Source organism: Ochlerotatus camptorhynchus, unplaced genomic scaffold (genome assembly GCF_037179485.1).
Source record: "Ochlerotatus camptorhynchus isolate MF236.1 unplaced genomic scaffold, CSIRO-AGI_Acam_v1.1 ptg000146l, whole genome shotgun sequence".
NCBI classification, from domain to species: Eukaryota; Metazoa; Arthropoda; class Insecta; order Diptera; family Culicidae; genus Ochlerotatus; species Ochlerotatus camptorhynchus.
In genome coordinates this window covers 1844291-1869426 of record NW_027040636.1, presented here as the reverse complement: position 1 = coordinate 1869426, position 25136 = coordinate 1844291, and the positions used below count along the sequence as shown (strand labels likewise).

Below are 25136 nucleotides of genomic sequence, written 5' to 3'. Positions count from 1 at the left end.
CAAGCACAGATAAATTCTATTCCAACTCTTTACTGATGTAAGCTTGATGGCCATATTGAAGAGGACATCCATGGCCACTTACGCTTGGCGTGTTTAGTGTAGGTGACAGCATCACGGACCTCATTTTCCACGAACACCTTCAGCACACCTCGTAGATCAGACCGGAGATACGTCAGACACTGCGACGGCGAGCCAGACGACGGATGGTGGTTATCTCGAAGAATTTGCGATGACGATTGGCACCTCCTTTGCCACGACCTACTGCTACTATTGCTCACCACGCCGTCCGAAGCGAAAATGAGCTGATACCAGTTAGTTTTTAGTTTTTTAGTTTAAATGATCTTTATTTTTAGTTTAACTTGGACGATTACCATATAAATTTTTTTTTTTTTTTTTTTTTACTAAGTGATTTAATTGCTTTCTTCATCTTTAGGTATGGGCAAAATTCAAAATTTGTTTTACAGAATTAGTCCTAGACTTAGTACACGGTCGACCACCTTGGTGGGATTGGTTTGTTTTGTTTTTAGAATTTGAAGAGAAACTACTTAATACTACTATTTACAGCTTAAAACCTACTCTACTATATACACTTAACCTACTATGTACAAATTGCTTATTAAAGCATGTTCAGAAAGATTGCATTTTTGAATAAATTTAGTTGTCATATCATCAATTTTGGAATCTACTTTGGGAATTTCTGCCTCTTGATGGAGGTCTGCTATTCTTGTGTCGAATGGACGATCTAGGATCATCCTCAACACTCTATTCTGTGCAACCTGGATTTTGTTCCTGTGGGTCTGAGCGCACGATTCCCACACCGGGGCGGCATAGAAGATCGCGGGGGCTATGATCTGTTTGTAAACAGCCAGTTTGTTTTGCCTTGAGAGGCGGGATCTGCGGCAAATGAGCGGATACAAACACCTAACCAAGGCGGAGCACTTAACTAGGGTTTTCTCTATGTGCGAGCGGAACAGGAGCTTCTCATCGAACAACATCCCGAGATAAGTAACATCAGTGGACCACTCGACCCTTGTACCATCCATTATTACGGTACAGGAGGGAGACGGTTTAAGTTTTGGCGATTGTCTGTGAAGGAACATGATTGCTTGGGTTTTCGAGGCGTTGATTTTGATTTTCCACGTGGTGGCATAATCAGTAAAGGTGTCAAGGCATCGTTGGAGCTTGTTCGTAATTTCACGAGGCATCCTACCTTTGACGGCTATCGCGGTGTCATCTGCAAACAGAAAGAACACGCAACCGTCTCCTAGAGGAGGGATGTCCGACGTGTAGATGCTGTAAAGCAGTGGTCCCAGCAGACTCCCTTGCGGAACACCTGCTGGGATCGGAAATTGTCCCGAAAGGGAACTATTCAACGACACCCTGAACGACCTTTGCTGGAGATAGTTACGGGTGATTTTCACAAGGTATGGTGGAAAGTTGGAGTTACAAAGCTTGTATATAAGTCCGTCGTGCCAGACATTGTCAAACGCCTTTTCGACGTCTAACAAGGCCATGGCTGTGGACTTGGATACAGCTTTGTTACTCCGGATGTTATTCATCACCCGCACTAGCTGATGATTGGTGGAATGCCCCTTACGGAACCCGAACTGTTCCGAACTGAAGAAGAATGTCATGTTCCTCCACAAACTTGTTTAGTCGGCTGAGGATCAATTTTTCGAACAGCTTGCTCAGCGCTGAGAGCAGGCTAATCGGTCTGTAGCTTGACGGTAGTGAAGGGTCTTTCCCAGGTTTGCGGATCGGGATGATTTTTGCCACCTTCCAGATGCTTGGAAAGTAGTGCAGCTCCAAGCATCTGTTGAAGGTGGCAGCTAGCAGCGAGTGCACCCTCGGGCTGAGATTTTTCAACGCTAGGTTGAATATTCCGTCAAACCCGGGAGCCTTCATGTTCTTACTGTATTTCAGCGCTGAGCAAATTTGTTCCTCTGTAATCCGTTCTTCTGGAGGGACGGCACAAGGGGAGGCATCTAACGTCAGGACGCACTGCGCAACCTGGTTCTCGAGTGGACTTGGGATTTTAGAGCCAAGCAAATGCGGCTGGGCAATGTGCTCCCCAATCGCATTGGCCTTCTCTTCGTTGGTGATAAGCCGTTCGTCATTGACTCTAAGTGGTGGAATGGGCTTGGGGTGAGACTTCAGCACCTTGGCAACCTTCCAGAATGGTCTGGAACGGTCGTCCAGGTTCTGAACGAGCCGCCCGAAACTCTCGTTCCGGATTGAGACCATTCTGGAAGCGATCTGCCGATTCAGATCGACCATTTCGTATTTACGCTGCAGATCCCCAGTCCGCTGAAACTGGCGTCTACGAACATTTCTGAGCCGAATCAAGAGTTTGGTGTGGGAATCAATTGCTTGAAACTTACCCCTCACAGGAACTCGTCGAACGCACTCTTCGTCAGCCACGGATATGGCTTGATGGAGACCCTCCAGGGCCCGGTCGATGTCCTCCACTGTGTCGAGCGGTGGGTTGTCGTCGATGTGGCGGTCGACCACGCGTCGAAACTGGACCCAGTTGACTCGATGGTAGTCCTTCCGCTGGCACGGTGCAGGGGCCACGTTGTAGCCCAGCTCGGTCAGCACCGGTTGGTGGTCCGAACTCAGGTCGTTGACGGCAACCGGCTTGGCTAATCTGGTGTTTGCCAAGAACAGGTCCAGCGTCGATGGGTTGCCTGTCGGTGATGTGAAGGTTGGTTCGTCCGGAAACCAGACGGAATAGAGACCATACTGGGAATGGTCGAATAGCAGGCGGCCGTTCTGGTTCTGCTGGTAGTTCCGCCAGGCCTCGTGCCGGGCGTTCAGGTCCCCTCCGATTACGAAGCGGGCATTGGTGCGGGTTATGATGGCAAAGTCGTTCTTGAACTGCTGTGCTGTACCATTGCTAACGGTACATTGCCGGGGACAGTAGGCGGCGATGAACCGGATGTTTCCGGTCGATGTTTCCACCTCTACGGCGACGGCCTCGATGATGGAAGTGCGGTAGTGGGGTAGGGTGCAGTACTTGATGCCTTTCTTGATGATGACCGCGACACCGCCCCCCCTCTAGCTGGCGCGATCAAGCCGGACAATGCTGTGGTCGGGCAGCCAGAAGCTGTCACCGGTCTTGAGGTGGGTGTCGGTGAGGAGGCCCACGTCGATGTCGTGCTTGCGGAGGAAGTCTGCAAGCTCAATGTTTTTCGCCCCTACGGAGCGAGCGTTCCAGTTGGCGATCTTTATGGGTTCACGGTCCATAATTAGCGACGAAGGAGATGATAGCTTGGAGCTGTTGTGTTCTTGTTGCGCAGGTGCGCTTGATGATGATGGCCTGGGCCAACAGTGTGACGATCTCATCCGTTGACAGCGGAGAATCGTCTGTAGCTTCACCGGTTGTACCGGCCAATCCCGGAGCAGGGGGATCCGTCGATGGGCCGGAGGCTTGACTGGGTACTGCAGCGGCAGCCGACTGGGCAGCAGCCAACTGTTGGTTGAGCGGGAGCGGCGCCAACACTGGAATTGTCCGTGGTTGGACCGGTGATAACGGAGGAAAGTTCTGCGCGTTGTTTTCCGGGACCTTCTTGCGACCGGGCTGGTTGTTGGACGAGGCCTTCTTCCGGATCTCGGCGTATTCGGCCCGCTTCGGACAGGCCTTACTCGTGGCCTTGTGGGCAGCACCGCAGTTGGCGCATGTGGGAGCGGCTTCCTCGATGCTGTCGCAGTCGTCGATCTTGTGGTTTTTGCCGCATTTGATGCAGCGGCTGGCCATGCGGCAGTTCCTGGTGCCGTGCCCGAACAATAGGCAGTTCGAGCACTGAGTGACGCCACGGTGGGTTGGCTTATACCGCTCCCACTTCACTACGATGTGGAACAGTGTGCGTGTCGTATGGAGATCCTTCACGGTTGTGGAGTTCTTCTGCAGATGGACCAAGTAGAGCTGGTCACGATACTTGATGGCCTTGCTGCGGGTCATCTTGTGGATTTCGACCGGCTTGAGGCCGTTCGCCTTAATCTCGTCCATTAAGGTGGTGGTGTCCATGTCGTGGAGCCCGCGCAGCACCACTTTCAGCGGCTTGGTGGCCTCGACGTCGTGGGAGAAGTACTCCAGCTTCATCCTGTCCAAGAGGGCCTGGACTGCGTTGTAGTGATTTTCGGCCGAGACCATCAGTTTGTAGCCTTCCGTGCACCGTTGAATGGTGCAGCGAAGGCCCTGCTTAATGTAGAAATCCAGCTGCTCCCATAGCCCGGGAGGGAAGCCCTTCACATAGAAGGGTGGCAACTTAACTTTTTTAGGCACCGTCTCAGGGTCCGACTGCGGCTGGGCTCCGTTCTGCAGGGCGGAGAACGGATTGTTGCTCAGCAGCTTTTTTGCTGCCGATGCGGTGGCGCTGATGTCTTCAGGTCTGGGTCGTTTAGTTCCGGGAGGCCCCGGCTGCGGGTCCGCAACGCCTGTCGGGACGGGCAATGGGGTTTTCTTCTGCTTCTTCTGAGCTGGCTCGGTGGTCGCGCCGTCTCCTGGGAGAGTCTGTTTTCCCGGTAAGCCGGCACTCGCGTTACCGCGCGATTTCTTACCCATGGCTGGGTCAGCGAGAGCGTCACTATACAACGCGGAGCTAATTCGACTTGCGAACGAACGAACGAAACTAGAGAGAATTCAAATCGACTGAACTGCTCAACAGTCTGGCAGCGAATGATGATGATGAGCTGATACCAGACAGCAGCGCTGCTTTATATCTTTTTAGGTTAAAGCAGAATGATGTGCAACCAAGTGGTATAAAAGCTACAAAGACTCCTCCCATTATGAGTAGTTTGCTATCAAGTAACGACACTGGCTATTTTCTTTTTGCGTACACGGCGAATGAGAACGCCCCAAATTTGAGTTTAGTTCACTCATAATCGCCAAAAGTGTAGGAACTCAGCGATGAGTAAATTTGTCTCATGATTTCCTGTGGAATTTTGGCTGGTTCAGCTTCCTTAGAGTATCATATCGAAATCTTATTTTTTAAAAAACTGGCTACTAAGACTGAAGTGTGTCAAAATTTTCTCATATTGCGATATTGAATTAAGGTATGATTTTTTTTAGGAAATGAATATGGTAAAAACTGAAAATTTACCATGGTGGCTTTCACGTCACTTGGCAGTCGGTGTCTCACCGATGCAAAGTTTTGTAATTAAGCTAAAATTTTGCATCGTTGCATTAAGGATGTGACCTAAAAAAATAAAATGGTTGATGCTGATATTTCTTAATGAACTCGGCTGCAAGTTGCGTATCAAATGAACTTGTGCCTATTCGGTTTTTTATAAAATGCTATCTACGCGTCCAAGATGAACTAGAAAAGTTGGATCATATATTTCAAGTTTTCAAATAATTTTGCTGTTTATAATGTGTTGTGATTCAAAAAGTTCGATGGAGGTTCGAAAGGTATTCGAAAGGTATAATCACATACAAACAGACATAACACTCGTAAGTTATTCATCGAACAAGCATTTAACGGACAATTTAAAAGTATCGTAGTTGGTAGTACCGCCACCTGTGGCGCGCATAGTCAATTCCCTTGCGTTTGACGTTTACACACTGCCGCCATCTGTTCAGTGTAGTGCCCACCACAGTGTACTCAACAGATGGCGGTAATGTTTTAGCGACAATGTTTTACAGTGAGAAATATTCAATGTGTTATGTCTGTTTGTCTGTGGTATAATCACGCTTACCACTACACCACCGGCGTCGCTAAAAATAAGCTTGCTGTCTCCAGACAACTAATCCTACATGTGATTGAAAATGATATGCCAATATGTTAGAGTTACTCCAAATGCCATCACCTAAACTGCAAAGGATTCAGAACTAGATGCGGATGATCCTAAACAGCCCTCCTCGGCCTCAACATTTTGAGATCCACCTCCTTGTGGTTGGAATTGGGTTATTAGGGAAACGGAGAGTATTCATCTTGGATAGGTTCAGAGATACCTGTCTGAGATCAGATCAACAAATCATGCGTGATTTAGAACGTTAGGTTAAGTCATATTCGCAGTTTGGTATGTTCCAAGTTTTCGGACCACCAGCAGAAGGGACATCAGCCGTAGAAAGAACAGCAGCAGGTTGGAGGGAGTTGCAGCCAAGGGAGCAGCATCGTTAATTGGTGTAGTCGTGGCCGAGGCTGGAAAACTCTATGGTCCTCCACACTATGCTTGGAACAGGAAGGAGAAGAAATTACCGGATAAATCCCGATGAAACAGTATATATGACATACCTTAGTGTAACAGAAATTAGCGTAGAAAAATGATCGGATAGTAAGTCCCAAGAAAAAGCATACATGGTTGATCAGTAGAACGTTATTTAAAGTGAATGAATTCATGTTACCAATAACGTATAACTTTTCTAGGATATGGCTGAACCAATTTGAATGCAATTGTTTGCATTTTCGCTCATAGAATCGTATTGAATTTCATCACGATTTCTGAGATTTAAAAAAAAAAAGTTGCATTACTCAATCAAGCTATGTTATTTACTCACTTTTCTTCGTTCGTTTCTGATTTCCGTAGAACCTTATTCAATTTCACCTCGATCGATCATGTGATGCCAGAGATAAAACATTCACAATGTAATTATGCTACTTACTCAATCTTAAAGGTTATTGGCAGTCATATTGAGTATCCAGGTCCACACATAAAATCTTAATTTGATTCATTTCCTTCCAAGAAATGCAAATTTTAACACTTCGGGTCCCAAACTGAAATTGAAGTCAGTACTTTTTCAAAATAATGTACCTCGGATTCTACTGTTTCTGATTTATAATTAATCTTGTTGATACCACTAGAAGGCTCCTTCCTCAACTTTTTAGAGCTGTCGCCCATGTAGCGCTGTATCAAATATTTTTATAAGCGAGAAGGGAATAGTATGATGGGGAAAAACAATCAGTTCTAGCAAACTAAAACGATGTGTCTATCGATTCGACATCAAACGATGCTGGTTGATGAGTGGTAAGCGTGGCTGCTTTCTCACCCTAGTGTATTTGAAAATATCTCTGTTCACTTCATCCTTCGGAACGAAAGTAAAATCGTTGGTCCCGGTCCATGTACTGATGGTTCGATAGGTTCCAGGTGTGTAGGCGTCTCCCTGGAACTCGATTGCCATCGGTGATTAATTACCAATTGGTCAAGCCATTTGGCAATCGACGCACGTTGGTGATTGGCACTCGATTGCGGTAAAGTGACCGACGTTAAATAAATGATAGAAGAAGAGGAAAATTCGACATAAATTGAGAAATTATAAATTGAATTAACTATCAAACAAGTCCCCACGTGACATGATAAATCAAACCATGAGAAAGGAAAACTAATACCCTTCCGAAATTACAAAACAAATTGAAAATGTGATTTAGGATTGAGATTCACAGAATTTAAAGGTAGGGTAGAGGGGTTGTTAAATTTTTGAAAAAAATGTGATATTCTCTTGATTCCAACCTACGATTTTCTTATTTTTTTTCTGCCATGACGTCATGTTATAAGACAATTTATAAAAGTTAATCCAAGATGGAGCAACGTCAAATAAAAAAGTTTCTGAAAGAAAATTTTTTCATGAATTTTTCAAATTTAATGAGCTAGAATAAATAAGAATATTACAGATAATTGAGTATTAGTCTTCAGGTCAATACAAAACGAAATGATTTTGGTTACCAACATCCTAAACGTTGCCGTTTTTGAGGTATTGTAAAAATAGTGTTTAGAAAATTAAGATGAGCATATAATTCCCCCTGACCTCACCAAGAACATCAAGACAACCAAGAAGATTGGACAAGCATTTTTATGTAAAGGATAAGTAAAAGATGAATATTATTAGGGCGTTGGTAAGTGGTGGTAAACAAATTTCACTCGAACATACATTAATACATCAATAATCGTGTAGCTTTAAATGAGCATGTAAAATAAATAGCTAAGTCCTAAAGCAATTCGTGTAAAATTCATTTGAACTTTAATTTATCATGTATTGACTTAAATAATTTTAAAACAACTTAACTGTTCATTTCTATGCATGCTCTTTGTATGTGCAGGAAAATTAATGTAAAATAAAAAAAATAACTGCGAAGAATAAGACAGATTATGTAGGAATAGTTTTACAAAAAAAGGTTTTAATTTCGAAAATTTAACACACTGCCAAAAAAGGCATGGTGCTCCAGAGTAGCCATGGGCGAGAGTTGAGGCAGACCAAGTATCTCCACCATGGGGAGACTTGATCCCTTATTTTATCAAAAGGTTTTAAATGTAATACATATATAAATACATTGTTTTAGCGGTGCCGGTGGTAAGCGAGATTACCTCTCACCCCAGCAGGCCTGTTTTCAATCCCAGTCGGCGCCGCCGGGATGTTCTTAAGGCATAACATCTCTGATCACGCCCTCATAACATCTCTGAGGAAAGTAAAGCCGTTGGTCCCCGGTTCATGAGTTGATGAGTCGATAGGTAGGGTCCAGGTGTGGGAGCTGCCTCCCTTGCGTCGGTAGCATTAGTGCTTAGCACGGAAAACAAGATCGACGGAAAACAATTCGAGGGAAAAAACATATTTATATATCTAAGCAATTGTTTTTAAAGAGTCAATTCGCGTAAAAAATAAAGAAACTTGTTCAATTCTCCTAAGGTGAAAATTTACCCTTCTTAATAGTCAAAACCCATAATTTTACATCATACTCTCTGCGTCTCAGACGCGTAAGGCGTAGCTAGGTTTCGAACTAAGGGGGTTGGGGATAATGTTTTTTTTTACTATGGAGGATTTGCAATTTTGTCTGGCTATCAACAACTACCTACATGTACAGACGCTAAACTTTACGTACCCAAGAGGATCTGAGAAGACATCCCAAGTGTTTTTAAAATTTGTTTTCCATAGATCTTCTTTTCCGTACTGAGTACCAATGCTATCGATGCCAGGGAGGCAGCTCCTTTGGTTTGTTTTTTTCCGTCGATCTTCTTTTCCGTGCTGAGTACCAATGCTATCGACGCCAGGGAGGCAGCTCCCACACCTGGACTCTACCTATCGACCCAGCAACTCATGGTTTACTCACCACCATCCCTCTCCAATGGGGGAGTTTGGTAAAGAGAGATGATCAAACCAATTTGTACCTTCATAAAAGTTTTCCTTGCTCGCTATCTACTCTCTATACATACAATTCACACTACCGTACTCTAACGGAACTATCAACTCTATACTTTCATCTCCTCATCTATCGTATAAAAATTACCACTCTAGTCTGTTATTTGAAATTAGCATCTACAACTATGGATATGGTAATTTTTTACATAGCTCTCCTAAAATAAAGCATATATGCATTTTTCAAACCTAAAATTTACCCAAAAAATTGATTTTCCTTAAGATTCTGACTCCTAGGCACCTATATTTGCGGTAGTAACAGTGGAACCCATAATAAACCAATGTGTTCCACTATTATAGGAACACAAGTTAGCAACTACCACTACCACTGGAACAGTGTTACTGTTAATGGAGGACAAGTTTTCGAAAAATGTAATCAATTTAATTGCGCTGTAATAAATGATAGCGAAAAAATAAAATGACAGCGAAAAAATAAACACGTCTACTTGCAACTAGAGCCTACTTCGTTTTTCAAAAAAAAAAAAAAAAAATCAAATATTATGATTGTATGCAATAATGTAAGCTTTATATGTTTTTTAAAGTGTGAAGGTGAAAGAGTAAACTTGTTAAGTTAGTCCATCAACAATTTTTTTAAGGTTCATGGTTAAAAATTCATCACATTATTGATGATTATTTGCATCAACGTTAAATTGAGAAAAGTAAAATGCCATTTTCTATGTAAACCACATTAGAGAGGCATTTAAATTCCCTTGTTTAAACGGTAATAAATTATATCAATATGTGTAGAAACGGTGCTTCTCAAATTACACAAATCGAATGTTTGGTGGATACAATTTACAAGATTACTCTCTCCTCTTACCTTCGCCCATTCTTCCAGACAATACAGCAACCGATGAGAAAGAGTGAGTTTTTCCAATCATGTCGACACGTACGACAAAGTTATAATTCACATAATACTGTCACGTTCGCAGACACGCTCTGGGTGCCAACTTATCATAATCGCTTTCCTTTCATGTATGGAGATATGTGCGTACATTAATATGAAGTAAACGGTAGATTGAAAGGAAAAGAACAGCTCCATTGCAACAATTTATCAAGCAATTATGCTAATTGTGATAATATTGCTTGAATTCATTTCTGCGCTTGGATGGCTGGTTGTTATCAATCAAGCAAAACCGTTTCTTGAGTGAAGTTTTCAGTGTGAACAATGCCAATCGACAGTAAATTGCCTAAAAAATGTACTATTGGCAACTTGTGAATAAAAAATTCAAGCCATAGAAGAAGTTTGCATTTTTTGACGAAGTTAGGCTACACACTTAGAAATAACTAATTTTACACGTGACGCAATCCATCTTTGACATAAAGGATGAAACGTAAACAAACATGTCATGTAAAATTAAGGACGCCGAGATTGCACAGTTCGTTCACAGACAAACAGACGTAACTCTTTGAAAAAGTTTTTCTTGAAAACATAGTATCTCAAAACATAGGACCTCAGTAACGACATCTCTCAGGCTTCTCGCGGGAAACAAGCTTGCTCCCTAACTCGCAAACAATATTGCATGAAAGTTCTATAAAATGTATAGAAACGTCAAAGTGATCCGATGCCAGCGCTGCGGCGAGTAGTTCGCGAAACTGATAATATTTAAATCAACCGTTAAATGCGTGAACAAAGATACACAATGAAGAGTTACGTCTGCCACAGACATGTAGTTCGTTACTCGACGAAAAGTACGTTTGATTGAACTGAATTTTGCGTCTCTTATGACCCAAATTTATATTAAAATTGACACTCGTATATGTCAGTCTCAGAGCACCTGAATTTACATGATTTTTTCTAAGTGTGTAGTTAGTTGTTGATTGAATCATTAACCTATAGATTTTTTTTTTCAAAACATTTCATCAAATCTTCAGATATCCATTTGTTCATTCAAAATCAGTATCCTACTTATTCCTGTTCCTGGTTAGCCACATAATCATCGAAAATGTTCAATTTCAATCACAAAATGCAATTTCCATTTAATGAAATAACTTCCCGTCAATCAGTTGCTAGTAGGCGAGAGGGATGCTATTTTGATAGTGTTTCCAACACAGCTTTGCTCATGTATGCACCGTGCTAAAAACCATTTCCTGTTGTCTATCGTCATCCAGTGCGGCAGTCGGTGAATTCAACTGTTTCTATCCATACGCTAGCTACCGCACACGAATGGCCATCATTGATGTAGTCCTGGTGTTTTGATCAACTACACATCGCACCGCATAGTGGGGTACAGGTCGGTCGTTATTCGATTGTTTGTGTGACTAATTTTCATGTTTTCCTCTAAAATAGGAAAGTATATTCCATATGGAATCGTTTCCCAATCGCTTGAATAGTGCGCAGGTAAAGTTAAAAGATTAGTGATTTAAAAAAAATACTTGTTTGTTAAATATTGACCATTTCATTGTATTATTCTGCCTATAATCGCATAGAAGTCCCATATGAATTTTCGTCAATTTTGAGATAACAACTCTATCCACTATCAATTGGCATCTACTTTCATATTATGTGATAAAACTGCGGATAAAACTGACCATGAGATATGTGAAAGCAACATCAAGTCAGCTTGTCCCACCACGTAAAAATTATCGTTTATCAGTCGCACCCTGAAATTCATTCGTCCATAGTTCATGTTAAATTCTGCTTTTCGAATTGCCATGTTTTTCACTAATATATCAAAACATGCAAGCTTCATTGCAAATGATTTTAACTTGAAAAAATTATCATAAAATTTACAGCTATTTTTCAAATATTTACATTTGAATTGCACTTCGTAACTTCGACGGCCATTTTCTCAATGCCTGCTATTTCCATATGGGACTGATATGCAATTATAGGCAGTATGTCTCAGAACCATTTGTACACGATACGAAAAAAGTACCCTAACTTAAGTTTATTTCACCCAACCATGTACTAAACTGTGGGAAGCTGAATGTAAGTAAAGTCCCGTGTACTCAATTTTGAGTACTCGCACCAAATTGATGGATGGGTAAACATTACATGATGGTTGGAAGGAATCAATGATATTAAAGCAATTAAAAAGGATAGACAGACTCGCACCATGAACGTTGTAATTATTAGGCCTGTGTCTTTACCACTCGTTCACTTGCAAGGATTATTTATCTTCTTTCAGAATTCGGCAAAAGAATTGTGTGCAAATGTGTGCTAGTTCATTAATTTCTGTTGGTGTCTCATTATTCTCGAAAAACTCGTACATGGTCCATAAACATTTAAACAATTTATTATTAAGATAGGTAATCAAAATTGTCTCTACAATTTTTATTATATTAAATGGCAAAAAAATTAAAAACTTTTCAGATAGATTTTAGTTATTCTTACAGAAATTATTAAATTGTCTCATTTATCTTTTTTCTTCATTGTAAGTTTTTTATCCAATCTAATACAATATTTTATTTTTCGTCTATTATCATCAAATCTTGACTAAATACTCATTATATAATTGTCCGAACACATTTCAACGCTAAAAAGTTAGAAAAATAATTATGACCGGCTTTTGCATGGAGCCACCTCACTGTGCACCGGTCGGTGGAAAGAAATGACAAATTCAAATCGATTGAAATGCCTAGGGCAAAGATTATTTTTCTGGTTATCATCTAACCACAATTGAATTATTACCTATGTGGGTGGAGTTAGTCGACCAACAGCTTATGCGTTTATTTATGGGCGAGGTTACTTTTGGATACATTGCTTTAGTTGATGGAGTAATTTACAAGCGAAGAAACTTAATCCTAAATGCCATTTTGTCACTTGGTCTCTAATAAGGCCAATAAGGGATTGATATAAAAAAGCATTCAAGTACTGTAAAGACTTGAAATTCAGGCATATTTTCAAAAAATCCGGACCCTTTTAAAAGTTGATTATCACTATGCATATAATAGCACGTAAATTTTATCATAGTCTTATGGAATCGTTTTGAATAATCACGCATAGGTATTTAATTTATTAGAAAGTAGACGTAATATTTAATATCAATAATGAAATATTTGGATTAATGGACTGTCTGGTATTCGCTGCATTACCGTATATTAGAAGGGTATGTTTTATTACTAGCAAGGAATTTATTGCAAAACCTTTGTGTTGTAGCGTTTGAACTAACGTATCGATCAAACATATTATTGATTTGTTTACGGTTAAATCCTTGATATTATGGATGTTTTCTACTCGATAGAACGAAGATGGGCGATTACGATGAAGTAGCGGTCAACGCTATTTAATCAAAAGCTATCTCAGTGTTTTGAACAGTTGCAAAATCAAGCAAAACAAACTAACGCGATTGCTGAATCGAATTAGGATAAGGTGGGGTAATAAGTGCCACGGCTATATTACCAACAGTTGTTGTCTTTTTCAACACTAATTCAGTCAGTTTGCTTTCAGCTGTTGACCCAGCAGCACTTGTTTCTCTCGCTGTCAACGTACTACCGACAGTTGTTTACTCGATCACGGTACTCTTTTACTGTGCTTTGTTCTTTGCTTTTAGCTCAGTGCTCTTTGCCGTCGCCGTTGTGAGCAACCATATCGATAAGTTTTGCGAAGTAATGCATACTTTGGGTTTTGCCTATCCAAATGGCAGCGCAAGGCCATCGATTGGCGAGATTGCAACTTTCGTGAAATCACTGGACGCGAATGCTAAAGACATGTTCATCACATATCGCATTGTGGAAGAGAAGGCTATCTTCGTCAAATTAAAACCTAAAGCAAGTATGCATTATGCCCGGAACAATTAACTTTCTAATAAGCAGATGGAAGGCAGTGGAGGTACGAATGCCGCTTGCAGGGGGAGATTCCCTATTATTCTGGGCACAAGGGAAAATGTAGACTTCCACAGGCTTTTTGAATTTAAGCATTTTAGATTTAGGCTTTATTTTTTGAGCTCCTTCTTGAAAATGTGGATTATAAATAATTTAATAGAAAAATAATACTTGATAAAACTTGACGATAAAGTGTTTGACAATCGAGGATTCGATTGTGCACACTATGCATTCTACTCCAACAGTAACAGTTTTAGTGAGATCAACGTACCCATATTAACATTCCATTCTGTGGGAAGCTTATTAAGTACTGTGCTTTTCCGTTTTTGGTGACACGTGATTTTAAGTTTTACGGCTTTCTTTTGATTTCAGTGAACACTTTATAAAATGTGTGATTTCAGTTCGCTATTATATACGAATATTTTTTTTTAAATAGAAGCTATGCAACGAAAACGCATTGTATTTTAAATTCCGTTACTCGATTTGTTGGATCGTATCGTTGGAAGGAGCTTCTTATTTTACCGCGGATGTTTATGCGTCTAATCTACCGTTTAGGCCCTTCATAAAGTGTTACAGATTTCAGAATTATAGCCCAATTTGATCTTGCTATTAAGCGGAGGCGCAATAATACAACAATACTTGAGCAATCTCAAGTCTTGATAAAATATCCACAGCAGTTTACTGAAACCTTCGATGATTAGGGGTTGTTCCCTTCCCCTGCGTAGACAATCATCCATACTTTTTTTTATTTGGAACTCGCCCACCTGCTCCCCCTCTTTCAACTGTCCACGTCAACAGCCTTTTAGCTGGAGATCTTTTGAATACTTCCTGATTAACCAGCCGTCTTGGAAGAGATTTTTGACATTTGAATTCTTTCAAATATCTAGAGGACTTTATTGACATCTTATCGAAAATATTCACGGATTTTTGAACTCTTACGTAACTCTTTAAATTCTACGAAGTTTTCTGAACTACTACGAAGGTTCCAAAACTAGCACAAAGTTGCTCTGTTCCAGGAGTTCAATCGAAACTCAATCAAATTCCTTTAGCTTATTCGAAGTTTCCAATTTTTTATGAAGTTCCTAGAACTTGTGGATTATTCTGCGAATATCTGGGAAGTTCCGTCACCTTCTAAGAAGTTCCCTGAACTTCTACGATTTGTACATGGCTCATGCAAAGATTCATGACCTTCTTGGAAGTTCATTGAATTTATACCATGACTAAACTCATGACTATGACCTAAAAAATGTTCCCTGAACTTCTAACTAGAACATTTCCTCAACTTCTACGACGTTTCCTGAGCTTATTACAAGTTCCATAATTTTTATTTTTCAAGCTCTTTTAATTCTAACATGACCTCTAAAAAAAAGCTTATTTGAAGTAAGATCTCTGATAACTGATACGAACGTAATTTTTTTAGAAATTTGATGAAATTTTCCGATATTTTTCCAGAGTTTGCAAAGCTTTAAAATTAGCTGTCGAGCTTCTACGAGGTTCCCTAATTTTTTCAATGATTTCTGAGCTTCTATGAAGTTTTACGCAGCTCTACAAAGTTTTCTGCGCTTCTACGTTTCTTGGTTTTAAGTTTTTCTATGATTTTTTTCCAATATTTCGTGAAATTGTATGGAATACCTTAATTATTTCTAGTGCATTTAACTTCAACAAAGTTCCCTGAAATTAATAGATGTTCCTCAAAATTTTATGAGGTTCCTTCTGATTAAAAAAAAGTAGAAGGGTCTGTGCCTAGGGGCACGAACGGAAGCTTGACGTAGGACCGCTAGTGGACGGAACAAATGTGACCATTTAGTTCTTTTAATTGATCAATCATCAATTATCTTAACTCTTTCCGTTTTTTATTTGTAAGCGTATCAAATTTGTAGTATTTATTTCAAAGAGAAAGTTGATCCAAGGGACTGTCAACTTGAGTATTTTCGATTCATCTACCCGACTTTGAAAGGTGTATTTTGAATTTTTTGTTATTTATGAATTTTTAAGTTTTGTGCATTTTGGTATTAAAGTGTATTCAATTCGCCCCATTCATATAATTCGGATTTCCTTCCGAATTATATGAATGGGGCGGGGCGGAAAGTATCGTTTGTGCAGAATATGTAAAAAAGGAGGGACTTCGAGAGATTGAACTCGTGAGAGCTAATTTTCTCACAAATTTGATTTTCTTGGCTTTCTGGGGACTGAATATGCACCCAAAGCGAATTATTCCCACTTCTCTCAAATTCTATATGGATTTTTAATACTTCCTACAAGCGTGTTCTGGAAAATGGTCAGACGACGATTAATCTCACCAATACATTCGGGCCTACAATTCCACACCTTCTATAGAGACCAGGTTGAGCCTTGATAACTAGTTGCTTGCGGGACAAATGTCCAAATAATTCTCTTAACAAATTTATGGTGGTCCTCAAAAGGACCGTTCTGAGTGATGGTTGAGTAATGCTGAGCTGAGCACGACGAGCTACTGATTCCGATCCTAGCCTAGCGGTGGGGCTTCTTCCTCCTTCTCTATGGTTGCTCATATGAGCTCTGCAGCTCGCTGCTTGCAGGCAGCCTTTCGTTGTTGTTGTTGTTGAAAGCACTCCTGCTGCTGCTCCTGCTGCTGCTACTACTGCTGCTGCTGGACTGGACACCACCACTTACGGTGATTGAATGAGCACCGTTCAGTGGGACCGCATCGAATTCGATTTTTAAGTCTGTGTTAGGGAATGCGCTGTTTTCAGACATTCGGTGATAATTTTGATCACCATTGCAACAGTTGGACATTTGGTATTTTTCAATAGTGACCTATTGAAAATTAACTAAGTGTTCATTTTAGCAGATTGGTAGATAAATTTCCAATCGTTTGGCTTGTTTAGAATTAAAATCTATCTGCTATTGGTCGAAACCTGACCTATTTTCGTAATGCTGTGCATTTTGGTTTTTTGAAATTGCGTGGATTCTATAGATCCTGTGGAGATCCATCTAGCCCTGATGTATGTGTTGGTAGAGGGAAAAATGTAAACTTTGCGGGAGACGATGTCTTAACACTCGAGAGCAATTTTGTGAAATATGAAGTAAAACAAATCCTAGCTGGTTCCGCATGATGATTTTGTTTGATTTTATGTATTTGTTAAGTCGCTGGGAAATACCCGGTGATTTGTTTTTTATGATAACTCCTTACTTGAAAACAGGCAAAAACTCACAAACAGGCTGCTTTTTCATGGTATACAGTGTGATAATTCAATAATCAATAAATTATCTCACCATTTAGTGGCAAACCATTCATACATTTTGGTAACATACAAAAAATTCTATAATCCACATTAAATTTCATATGTAAGCGCCGATTGAAACAATCTTTTCAACGTCACTACAAGGGTGATTGATTAAACGAAAGAAACGAATCGTGCGGAATGAAAGCCGAGGAAAAACTAATTGCACCAATATATTCAGGCCTAAAATTCCACACCTTCTATAGACAGGTTGCGCCTTGATAGCTAGCTGCTTGCGGGAACTGATGACCTTGACCAATGTCCAAATAATACTCTTTAACAAATTTTTGGTGGCCCTGAAAAGGACCGTTTTGTAGTGATGGTTGAGTAATTCTGAGCTGGGTGTTCAACACGCATGAGGCTGTCGAGCTGTATGTCGTTTGGAGCGAGGGTGACACGTTTGGCATAGATGACCGACCCACAGCGACTCGCGAAGAGCTACTGATTCCGATCCATAGCATAGCGGTGCAGCTTCTTCCTCCTTTGATGGTTGCTTATGTGGGGTCTGCAGCTCGCTGCTTACAGCCTTTCGTTGTTACTGGAGAACAATTTTCAACGCCACACACCGAAAGCACTGCTACCAACCAGTGAACACTCGTGTTTATTTCAGTTACCGTGTGACGTAATTTGTGATGAGCCCCGGTCCCTTTCAAATTGTATCATTATTTATGTACGGTCCATATATTTGAAATGACGTTTCACATTCATCTAGTGATGGCCGATTTTCATTCGAATTATCGATTAATCGATTAACGAACCGAAAAGTAAAATATTTGTAATCGGTTATATCATGCCGATATAAGCATTAACTTCTCCAGAGGATCATCACCGATCGTTTCAAACATGTGCTGCACTCTCATTGGTGGAAAAATGGCAGCACAGCGAACAAAAAAAAATCGATTAGTTGTTAATCGAGTAATTAAAAAATGGGACAGCTCTGATTTTGGTGTGTTTGTTTTGATCAAAATGAGCGCAAAATTTCATCTTCACCGAGGGGGCAGCAAAACCACAAAATTACCTTGAATACGGGGGGTATTCATTGGATGAAAGGGACCGTGAAAGAGGGCACTAAAATAGAAAGTTTTTCTTCCGACAGTTTCATCTTAGTATTCATCTTTGCTGCTACTGCTGCTACTAATTTCGACGACCGAACACCACTACACAGTGGTGTGGTCGTTGGGAGCGTGTGGTTCTGAGTATGGCGATGAGTGTGCAAAATATTACGCAATTCCATCCTCCCTATTCGCACGCGCCCGAGGATTGGAGGCGAATGCCACCTCGACTTGTTTCGTCTACTTACTACTCTCTGACGACTGTGCTGGGGAAGCAGCATATGCATGTAGGTAATTGATGGATTTATTAGTTAATTCGACGCTTTTGGACAATGCTGGACATTTACCAGTTTTTCAATAGTATCTTGTTTAAAATCAACATTCGGAAGCATTGTTATCGATGCGTAGGCATATTTCTGATCGATTGGTGATAAAATTATTGAAATTGGACCAGAGGCAGCTGAGTTATTAACGTTCAAAATCTTTCTTAATTTGTTACATGTTCCATTTTCGGTTTTCACAAAGTGTACCCCCATATAGAAATCAAAGACGTAGTCCTACGTCAAAAAATCTTAACTTCTATGAATATCCCCAAACTTGAAAAAAGTTCCGCTAGGTTTTTTGAATTTTTTACAAAATTCCCTGAAGAAGTTCTAAGAAGATCCCTGAAGCTATTGATACATCCCTGAACTTAAACGAAGCTCCCTGAATTTCTATCAAATTCACTTCCTTTCTCTTAAGATCGCTAACTTTCACTACTCTTCTTCAAAATGTACTGAACTTCTATAAAATTCGTTTTTTTTTTCTTTGTAAAAGAGATAACACAAAATTCGCTGAACTTTTACAAAATTCGCTGAATTCTACGAAATTTTCATCAAAGTTAGCAGAACTTATATGCAGTTCAGTGAACTTCTATGAATATCCCAGAAGTTCTACGAAGTTTCCTGCATATCAACGAAGTTCTTTGGAGTTCTAAAATGTTCTCTGAAATTATACGAAGATCTCCGAGCTGCTACAAAGCTCCATGCAATCTAATTTTCCTTTGACGTCACTTCTGTTTTGCCACTTAGTTTCATACATCAGAAATATCGAACACAATCCCCCCATCCCCGGTTGCAAATTTAGAATGTAGAGCTGATGACATTTCATCCATTTCGTTTAATTTTTATTTTCAACATGTACCTGATATCGAGGATGCTAGCTATTATCGCTAATTGTGGTAAGCCTCAGGTGATAAATCACACACAAGCGTTAATGAATTAGCACGAAAGATTCATAATAATAAAAAATCTACTTTAAAGAGGATATCAAATTAAGTCCATCGAATAAACCATCTCATGTGTGATTTAATTTAGACTTTCATATGATAGGGCGAGTCTTCACCTGATCTGACGAAAGTTATTGCGTCATGGATAACCTTTCCTAAATAATTTGCACCTATGTTGGGTGATATAAGAGGTAATGCTTAGGCAAGGCTCATGCATGCTCTGGGAGACAATATGACCTTCGTGCCAGAATGTCGCGCGGTAGGTACCTTTCTCTGCATGGCGTCATCATGATTCAGTAAATTACGTGAGTATTTGCTACTTAAAAGACGTTCTGTGTGTGTGTGAACCGTGGCGTAACAGCTTGAAAGGGGTGGTTTTATGATGTAAATAAGGATTTTGTTGCCTTGGTGGATTTATACTACATAGGCCACACCACGTGCACGTTGTGGTTGACACACTTACCTGACATTTCAGGACCGCAGTATTTCCCGTCATGACATATTCGTCATGTACTTGTACATTATACTTCTGATTAACGACTGGAAGAAGAGAGAAAAAGTGGAAATTAGAAAACCGCTTAAGATGATGTGCTTATCATACGCCTGCTCCAGTAGTTGGGAAAATTATAATTTTCTTCTCACATGTGCTGGGGTATAAGGGCCGATCCATAAATGACGTAGCATATTTTTGACCAAGTTCAGACCCTCGTAGCGTATTTTGTTATACCTAATACATCACAACATCTGAAACCCCCTCCCCCCTCAAATGCTGCGTCATTTATGAATGTTCTTTAAGGGATTTAGAAAATAGGATGTTTAAGTTCGTACTGCACCTTAGTTGTTCCCTAGCAACTTCTCGTCAGGAAAATCTTACGGTAGATGGGTTACATACCAACTTTTTGGTTATGATGGTTGGTGATGATGTTAATGTCATCTATTCATCATAAGCAGGATACGTGACAGAATTAGAGTAATGCTCTAGGCTCATAAATTTGCTGTATCATGATTGTTTACATGTGTGAAACATTATATTGATCCTGAATTACCGCAGGGGGTTTGTGGCCATTTTCTTTTCCACCCACAGTGGATCCATCTTTTTATCGTTAATACGTTATTCATAGGGTGATTTTACAAACTTTATTTTGAGTCATCTGTAATACCGTAATCCGGGAGAAAATTGATCTCCGTGCAGAAATTTATCATTATGCCATGCACTTTTATCTGACATATACAATATTCAGTGATAGATATCAATATAAATCTTAACAGCATTTCATAATAAGACACCAATGATTGCCTTGATGAGTTACTCATAACGAAAAAGTATATTTTATTGCATACATTTATATTTTATTGTGCTGACGTTCAATAGCATACAATACAAAATTCAATCAAACGAGCATAGGGCTACAAAGATTGTTGTAATTACCATGCAAGCAGCGTTTTTTTTTTACTGAAATAAGTGTCAATAAATCTGAGTTATTAGATAAATTACGCCAGAATGTTTCCAATACAGTGGCATTTCGGTTTTATCACGGTTTGTTTTTTCCTACTCTGTTTATATAACTCTCGGTTTTGTTACGAAAAGTGTTTCGCATATACGACTCTCAACGGACTGTTTTTAATTATTCTGTTTCCAGTCCCGTTGGGAATAACCTTGGAGTGCCCAGAGAAGTGTATTAGGGTCCCTGTTATTTATTATGTATATTATGTATATGATTTGCGACGTCTTTTATGTTTTAGCGACATTATTCTTTATACAGATGATACTATGTTATTCATTGCAGCTAAGGATTTAGATTATGCCGTTTTACACTTGAATGAAAATTAGCGTTCTCTAAGTAGATGGTTGAAGTATAAGCATTTGAAGTTGAACACAAGTAAAACTAAATATATGGTAATTTCGCGGAATCGAGTAAATAAGAACGTCTCTATTGTAATTGATGATGAGACTATTGATCGCGTTCGGAAAATGATGATGACAAACTTAACTTCAACTCTCACATTGACAATGTCATCAAGAACATTGCCAAGAAGTATAGAATTATATGTCGACTGAAAAACGATTTGACTATTTCCAGTAAAATACAGCTTTACAAATCAATCATCTCTCATCATATAGACTTTTGCCCTCCCATTTTATTTATGGCCAATTAAATACAAACCTCTAGATTACAGCGCTTGCAGAGTAAATTCTTGACGAAGTTTTCTCTAACGGATTATTTTTGTATGGATAGCTTCCATAGTAAATTTTTCCCTCCCCTTGGCTAGTTGTTGCATCTTGCTATTGGTGGGTGGGCTTAATTTCATGCTTTATAGTGGAGTGTTGGAGACGGTAGGTTTATGGCCGGCGTTGCTGGCTCACACCGCGATAGAACGGTGCCATGGGCAGGAGATGGAGATTTCTAAGCTTCCCCTCTCTGATGAACCACTGCTTGAGAGAACCAAAGATCTAGTCTAGCAGTGATAGTATCACACTTGTTACTCCTTTGTTTGAAAGCCACTTTGTAGTACGCTTTCGTTTAGGCACTGACGTTGGGTGCGATACTGGCGGGTTTTTTTTAGCAAATCACTCTTCTGCGATTTTAGTTTGCAAGGGAATTATACTATTGAAATATTTCAGAAAGTGCCCAACAGTGCTCCTTCTATTTGTGTGACAAGCTTTTATTGTTGTTTTCATTGAAGTATTACTCAGGTAAAAATGTTAAACACCATTTTTGTACATGGAAAATATTGTACCTAATCTTATATGTGCTTGATTTTGATTTAGGATAAGAGTTTGAACTACGGCTAGGAATTTCCACTGTGGCGTGCTTATATTGTGACATACCCATACGTATTTTTGTGGTGCGACATAGTGGAAGCGTGTGAGCATAGTTGGAGCATATACCCTATATAATTTAAAAATCAGCATTCTAGTTACTTGAAGGTGTCACCTCTGGGTCGAACAAAGATATAATAAATATAGGTCAAAGTCAAAAGTACTTGAAACACGTTTAATTTTAGATTACAAGCACAAATGCAGCAGCGCCGGTGGTGTAGTGGCCAGCATGATTACCTCTCACCCCAGCAGGCCTGGGTTCAATCCCAGTCAGCGCCGCCGGGATGTTCTGAGGCATAGCATATCTGATCACAACTTCCTTCGGAAGGGAAGTAAAGCCGTTGGTCCCCGGGTAAAGAGTTGATGGGTCAATAAGTAAGGTCCAGGTGTGGGAGCTGCCTCCCTGGCGTCGGTACCATTGGTGCTCAGCACGGAAAACAAGATCGACGGAAAACAAATCAAGGAAAAAAAAAAAGCATAAGTGCAGGTACTTCATAAAGCATGGGTTATTATTGATTAGGCGAATTAGAGATTTCATTTTTTTTTTAATTAAATTAGACTAATTAGATATCAAAATCATCAAATGAACTCAAATAAGAAAGTAATAACATTAAATAGATTAACAAAAGAATTAGGATGCGGGGGGTCCGCTTAGGGAGGCAACTACACAGTTCGAAAAAGTAGTGTAGATTTCTGTTCAATATGATGCACATAAATGGAGCGTCCCTTATCATATACGTTTACATTATATATCATGTTAAGTTCTGACACATTTCATGCAATGTAGCAAATATTGTATACAAAAGCCCATTTTCGTGAACAACATTGTTTGCAAGTTGCTCGGTTGCGTGAAATGAAATACAAGTCTACGTGAATCAATGTTTACATCACAATTAAAATTAAGAATTTTTATCTGTGTAACCTTTAAAGAGGTAGAATAAATCTTCGTATTTAGTCTTGAACTTCAATAAAAAAAACGCAAGCAGACCAATAGCATTAAGCAGATTAACAAGGAGAGGAATAGTAGGAAATAAGTCAAATTATAGGTTTGTGACAATTAATAGCTTTTAAACTTTTGGAGGTATTGTTTTATCATGACTTTATTGTATTCGATTACTATATTATTCTCTCAATACGTGAAATCTCAGATATACGAGGTTAAAGCATTTTAAGAGGGAAAATGTCCCGGTATCCACCGTATACCGTATGCTGGCATCCATGGCAGTAACTAGGAAGAGAGGTAGCGGTTTTCTAACGAAGATAATGAATAGGAAGACACTCTGCTCGCTGCACAACATGTTCAACAACAAGGATTCGGTAAGTCAACGGGAAGCAGCCAGAAAGTTCGAAGTCACACGTCTGCAAGACTCTAAGGAAAAGGGAATAGTGTGTAGAAAGAAAACCAGAGCACACTGACGAGCGAATGTTGACTATTGAAAATTTGCTTGTTTTACCTTGGACATACATAATGGCCATATCAGTATTATTAGCCATATCGAGTCTATTGGAGCCATTTATTCACAGCTAAGTAATAACGATCATGCGGTATTGCTTGGTGATTATAATCAGTCAGGTTTTATCTGGAACACACCAAACAACGAAGATGCTTTGGTTGATGTATTACAGTCTCACCTCTCTGTTGCTTGTGCCTCGTTACTTGATGATTTTAGTCTACATGGGCTATTTCAAGTCAACCATATTACTAACCAAAACGCTCGAATCTTGTATAATGCATTCGTAAATGAAACAACGCTACCTGCGTACATGATTCATGAAGCTGTAGAACCAATTTCTCTTATTGACGTCGAGCATCCCGCTTTTGAAGTCACTATTAAACTCTCCCAACCAAATACATTCGACAATTTTCCAAATGAAGCTGGTACTTGACTTCCGCCGTGCTGATTTTGAAGGATTATTAGAAGAGCTCCGCTAAATTGACTGGCAAATCCTAGAATCTGCAGAAGACATCGACAGTGCTGTTTTGCATTTTACCAATGTGTTGATTAGTTACATGGTTGATTATGTTGCCCTGCGCAGGGGAAATGCACACTGACGACGACTTAAACGTATAAGATCTAAAACTTTGCGAACCAACTGCCAATCTCGCTGTCCATTCGCCAAGCAACGTGCCAGTATTAATTATCGCAAATATAACCGTTTTCTGTTCAAACGCTACTGCATACAAACGCAAGAGTATCTACGCAGACATCCACGACATTTCTGGAAATTCGTCAATTCCAAACGTAAGGAGGATGGATAGCCTATTGAGATGTTTCTGGACATCGAAATCGCCAATTCCGCTTAAAAAAAGTGCAATTTGTTTGCCAATCAGATGATGTGGTGTCTGCTCTCTGAGTCGCTTTTTAATCACGCCGCAACAGGTGTTCTCCGCAATCAACGAATTGAAGTACTCTATGATCAGTCCAGATGACATACCCTCTTGTATCCTCAAAAAAGCGGCGATGAGTTGGTTTTCCCTCTTGTGATACTATTTTCAACATTTCCTTGTGAAAGTGTACGTTTCCCGCAAGTTGGAAGACGCCAGTAATGCAACCACTGGGAATTAGCCAGGATATTAATATTAATTTGTATATGTATTTGTACTAGTCTACATCGGTTGATGAAATTAGCCAGGATATTGTGAATTACACCGGAATAACTTCACTGTGCGCTTGTTCAAAGTTTTTTGAAATCATTATGAATGATGTGCTTTACGATTTCTGCAAGACTTACATTTTGTCGGCTCAGCATGGTTTCTAGTAGAAACTGTCTACCTTAAACTGGAGTCGGTGTATAGTGAGGCACGCCAAGAGAAAAACAATTGAACGCGCATCACGGT

General features: G+C 40.0%; 2 protein-coding genes across 6 annotated transcripts in view; one reads left to right on the top strand and one right to left on the bottom strand.

Moving 5' to 3' along the window:
• Positions 1-25136, bottom strand: part of Dscam4 (Down syndrome cell adhesion molecule 4) — a 360507-nt gene that overhangs the window by 54070 nt on the left and 281301 nt on the right. For all 5 annotated transcript variants that reach the window (XM_065221640.1, XM_065221642.1, XM_065221643.1 and 2 more), the window contains exon 6: positions 19940-20016. In XM_065221640.1, coding sequence (XP_065077712.1) covers positions 19940-20016 — 77 coding nt within the window. The remainder of the gene's footprint in view (positions 1-19939; positions 20017-25136) is intronic.
• Positions 1-25136, top strand: part of Etf-QO (electron transfer flavoprotein-ubiquinone oxidoreductase) — a 476511-nt gene that overhangs the window by 278300 nt on the left and 173075 nt on the right. The window lies entirely within an intron of this gene.